General features: G+C 49.9%; 2 protein-coding genes across 4 annotated transcripts in view; one reads left to right on the top strand and one right to left on the bottom strand.

The window, feature by feature from the left end:
• Positions 1–2,379, bottom strand: part of CHCHD2 (coiled-coil-helix-coiled-coil-helix domain containing 2) — a 19,981-nt gene extending 17,602 nt beyond the window's left edge. For all 3 annotated transcript variants that reach the window (XM_021718643.1, XM_021718642.1, XM_008070193.2), the window contains exon 1: positions 2,117–2,379. In XM_021718643.1, the coding sequence (XP_021574318.1) occupies positions 2,117–2,331 (215 nt within the window). In that variant the 5' untranslated portion in view covers positions 2,332–2,379. The remainder of the gene's footprint in view (positions 1–2,116) is intronic.
• Positions 2,380–2,447: 68 nt separating this feature from the next.
• LOC103272708 (MAPK-interacting and spindle-stabilizing protein-like) overlaps positions 2,448–4,362 on the top strand; it is a 12,051-nt gene continuing 10,136 nt past the window's right edge. Inside the window, exon 1 of the mRNA XM_021718646.1 lies at positions 2,448–2,546. The gene's annotated coding sequence lies outside the window, so the exon portion shown is untranslated. The remainder of the gene's footprint in view (positions 2,547–4,362) is intronic.

The following is a 4,362-nucleotide window of genomic DNA, read 5'->3' as shown; positions in this document are numbered from 1 at the left end:
GCCACCACGCCCGGCTAATTTTTTGATTTATTGTAGAGATGAGGTCTCACCAAGTTGCCCAGGTTGGTCTCAAACCCGTGGGCTCAGGCAATCTTCTCACCTAGGCCTCCCAAAGTGCTAGGATTATAGGCGTGAGCCACTGCGCCCGGTCTAATATGTTTTATTTTATTTATTTATTTACTTATTTGAGTTGGAGTCTCACTCTGTAACCCAGACTGGAGTGCAATGGCCGCTCCCGGCCAGCGCAGCCTCGACCTGCTGGGCTCTGGCGATCCTTACACCTCAGCCTTCCAAGTAGCTGGAACTACAGGCGCGCGCTACCACGCCCGGCTAATTTTTGATTTGTTTTATAGATGAGGTCTCGCCAAGTTGCCCAGGTGTGTCTCGATCCCGCGGGCTCAGGCAATCCACTCACCTTGGCCTCCCAAAGTGCTGGGATTACAGGCTGAGCCACCGAGCCCGGCCACAAGAAATCTTAACAAAAAACAACTCCATGAACTATTTACATCATTTTATCTCTTTAATCTTTTACTAAGGTAGACCAAGCATAAACTATTTTTTCTTGCTTTTTTGCAAGCATTTCCATGTATTCACATCGCCCTCAACAGCTTTACAGAGCAGTTATTCCAATGCTTCATTACAAATATAGGATATCAAAAGGGAGAAAGATATATATGATGGAATATTACACAGCCATAAAGAAAAAATTATGGACTTTGCAGCAACTTGGATGGATTTAGAGTCTATAATACTCAGTGATTTATCACAGAAACAAAGATCTGAGTACTATATGTACTCACTCATAAGGGGACCCTGAACATTTATAATACTAAAAGGAAGGGGTTGGCAGTAGCAGGACACTGTGGGAGGGGGCACATAATATCATTAAGGGTACCCAAAGTTTACCCGCACGATGACCATTTACGTACCTAACCCTGAATTATACTCCACATCTTTAAAATAAAATAATTACTTTGCTTTTTAAAAAGTGAGAAAGAGGCTTACAGAATTCATCCATTCAAATATTAGGCTACTAGACGTACGCGGGCCTAATGCAGGTGCAGGGAACTGTAAACGAGACAAAAATCTCTCCCTTCAGGGAGCTTACATTGTACTGAGGGATCAAACGCTTAAAATATGTCTTGTGATATTAAGAGTTAAGGAAGCAGCCGGGCTCGGTGGCTCAGCCTGTAATCCCGCGCCTTTGGGAGGCTGAGGTGAGTGGATTGCCTGAGCCGGCGAGACCTCATCTGTACAATAAATAAAAAAACTTAGCCGGGCGTGGTAGCGCGCGCCTGTAGTTCCAGCTACTTGGAAGACTGAGGCGGAAGAATCGCCGGACCCAGCGGGTCGAGGCTGCGGTGGCCGGGAGCGGCCACTGCCCTCCAGCCTGGGCGACAGAGTGTGACTCCAACTCAAAAAAAAAAAAAAACAAAACAGTTAAGGAAGCAATGTCAGAAGACGGAGTATGCCGTGGGATCTCTATTTAGAATAATGAAGGGCGGTCTCATTTGAGGCAGTGACGTTTGAATTAAGACCCAAAGATGGCCAACTGGGGAAAGAATCTAGTCCAATTGAAGATTTTCCAGAGCAGAAAACTGAAGTCTAGCAAGTGAAAGTGACCTGAGCTATTGCACCGAAATCAATTTCTTTTCTTTCTTGTTTTTGAAAGCAGGATTTATCGAAAGGACAGGGAAGCTGGGACCCGAAGAGGTTGCCCCCGGAAATCAATTTCAACTATTCCCCATCGGTAGTACATTTGGATCTTGACATGTATCAAGCGCCCTCTGGCCATTTTTAGATGCTTACCTTGGGCGCTCTTTCCCCTGCTTGAAGCTAGGTCAAAAGGCCATGACTTAACTCCCCACCCAGGGGCATCTGGTCGTCCCTTAATGTCTTTCCCGTCCTTTTTTCCATAGGCGAATCCCTTCCCCACACTCCCAGCGTTGTTCTGTTTGAACGCAATCCCCTTGGGCCCGGCCGAGGCGGGCCCGAGCCGTCGTCGGCCTGTTCACCCGCCGGCGGCCTGTTCACCCGCCCGCAGCCTCCCTCTGTGTTCGGGCGCCCGCGGCTCCCCGCGCCGGCGTTTAGGCCCCTAAACCCCCGACGGCCTCACCTGGCCGGAGGGGCCATGCGGGAGGTGCGGCTTCGGCTTCCACGCGGCATCGTGAGTACCCGGCGGCCCCGCTTCTCGACGTGCGAAACTACGAAGAGCCCACGGACTTCTGCGAAGGAGAGCGGAAGACGAAGGGCGGGGCAGGCTCTGGGTGACCAATCAGTGCACAGACAGAGGACTTCCGTTCGCGATGACTCCGCGGCTCTGAAGGTCATTGGAAGAGCAGAAAGTCACGGGGCGGGGCGCGCTTCGCCTTACGCGGTGACGTCATTAGCTCGGCGCCAGGGATCTTTATATTTTAGAGGCAGGGCCTGGCTCGCTCTGTTACATAGGCGGGGGTGCTGTGGTGCGTTAGTAGTTCCTTGCAGCCTCGAACCCTTGGGCTCAAGCGATCCTCCCACCTCACCCTCCAGAGTTGCTGGGACTACAGGTATGCACCACACCCGGCTAATATTTGTATTTTTTGTGGAGGGGGGTTGGGGGGGGCTCTCACAATGCTGTCCAGGCTGGTCTTGAACTCCTGACCTCAGGCGATCCTCCCGCATCGGCCTCCCAAAGAGCCAGGGATAGGGATCTTTAATAAACTGGAAGTTCCTGAGCTGCTTAGCAAACCTTGTCCTCTGACCCTAGCATGAGTCAGAACCGTAGCAGTTTACTTCCGAGGGCCGGAGGATTGCTGCTGTTTTCTTCAAATGTTTGTACTAAATCCAACCTCGAGAGTGAGTCACATCTCCCTGGCTTGACTGCCAGGGAACCTTGGGCAAGTTTCTTAACCTTTCTCAGCATTTTAAGTTAGAGGATTCGGACGGACAGGGTGAGGGTGGATTGCTGGAGCGAAAGAGGAGAGGCCCAGCACCACCGGGGGCCGGCAAGCCGCCGCACTGGGAATCCAGAGATCCAAGTAAATGCAAAGAATTGCAACACACACAGAGGTTAAGAAAGAAAAGTTTATTTAAAAGTAAATTAGAGCCGAGCTCGGTGGCTCAGCCTGTAATCCCGCGCCTTTGGGAGGCTGAGGTGAGGGGATTGCCTGAGCCCGAGGGTTCGAGACCTGCCTGGGCAGCGAGGCCTCATCTCTACAATAAATCAAAAAATCAGCCGAGCGCGGTAGCGCATGCCTGTAATTCCGGCTACTCGGAAGGCTGAGGCAGAAGGATCGCCGGAGCCCAGCAGGCGAGGCTGCGGTGGCCGGGAACGGCCACTGTACTCCAGTCTGGACGACAGAGTGAGACTCCAACTCAAAAAAAAAAAAAGTAAATTAGAGAGAGAAAGAGAAGGAAGAGAGAAGATTCACCTCTCCGAGGTGGGGGAGGAGGACCGAAGCCAGGAAGCATGGTGACAGCCATAGCTCAAAGAGCACATGGCCACACCAGAGTCTAGCAAGACAATGGGCGCTGGTTGCTTTGGTTGAGTCCTTTTAACCATTCCCCTAGATGGGGAAGATCATTAAGTTGATTGGGTGGTGGTCTGCTTCCACCTCATCATAAAGGGGCAGACAAGCACAGGTACTGATGATGTCAGGTGATGGACAGCAGGCAGATGGGTTGGTTAGTCACATGATTGCTGCCATCGTAGGGCATATCTGTGTCACTTAGTTCACAGAGGACTGATTGGGTTAACCCTGGGGGGGTTCCTGCAAGAGCCTTGTTAGACATTTGCAGTTCACAAACTCAGACATTTGCAACTCACAGATTCCTTGACCAAAGGCCGGTGGTCATATTACTGCTTTTATGACTTTGGTCAGTCAAAGGGTGATCTTTGATCTTGGGTCTTGACAAGGAACCTAAAAGTTTACTAGAGATTATTATGCTAAACCATGAATGGTTAGGCGTCCTGGTTTTGCATCTGAAGGAGATTTGCTGAGGAGGATGGAATAGGCTGCTGCTTATTCTGTAGTAGAATGTCTGAATGTTTTCTAATGGTTAAGCTGAGGCAAAAAGACTAAAGAATAAGCTAAGTTTCTTCTAGGTTTCTATAGGTACCTTTCAAGGACAAGTTTTTTTGAGGCACAGTGTGGACGGGTAATATGAGCTGAATGCAAGAAATAAAGGGTTTGGCCAAGCCGAGTTGGTTGTATTTGTATTTCTCTTCCTTGTCTGTGGATCCATTCAACAGAAGTTAAATGCAGACTGCGGGGTCCTGCCCTGCAAGGTCGTGAGATCTCCTGAAGGAGAGACGGATAGGCAAAAGACGAAAACATTATACTCGGACACCTGCTTCCTGAACAGATGACAATTTAATGTTAG

Source organism: Carlito syrichta, unplaced genomic scaffold (genome assembly GCF_000164805.1).
Source record: "Carlito syrichta isolate Samal-C Ts95f unplaced genomic scaffold, Tarsius_syrichta-2.0.1 Scaffold313183, whole genome shotgun sequence".
NCBI lineage: Eukaryota > Metazoa > Chordata > Mammalia > Primates > Tarsiidae > Carlito > Carlito syrichta.
Note: the sequence above shows the minus strand (reverse complement) of the source record. Positions and strands in the feature narration are given on the sequence as shown.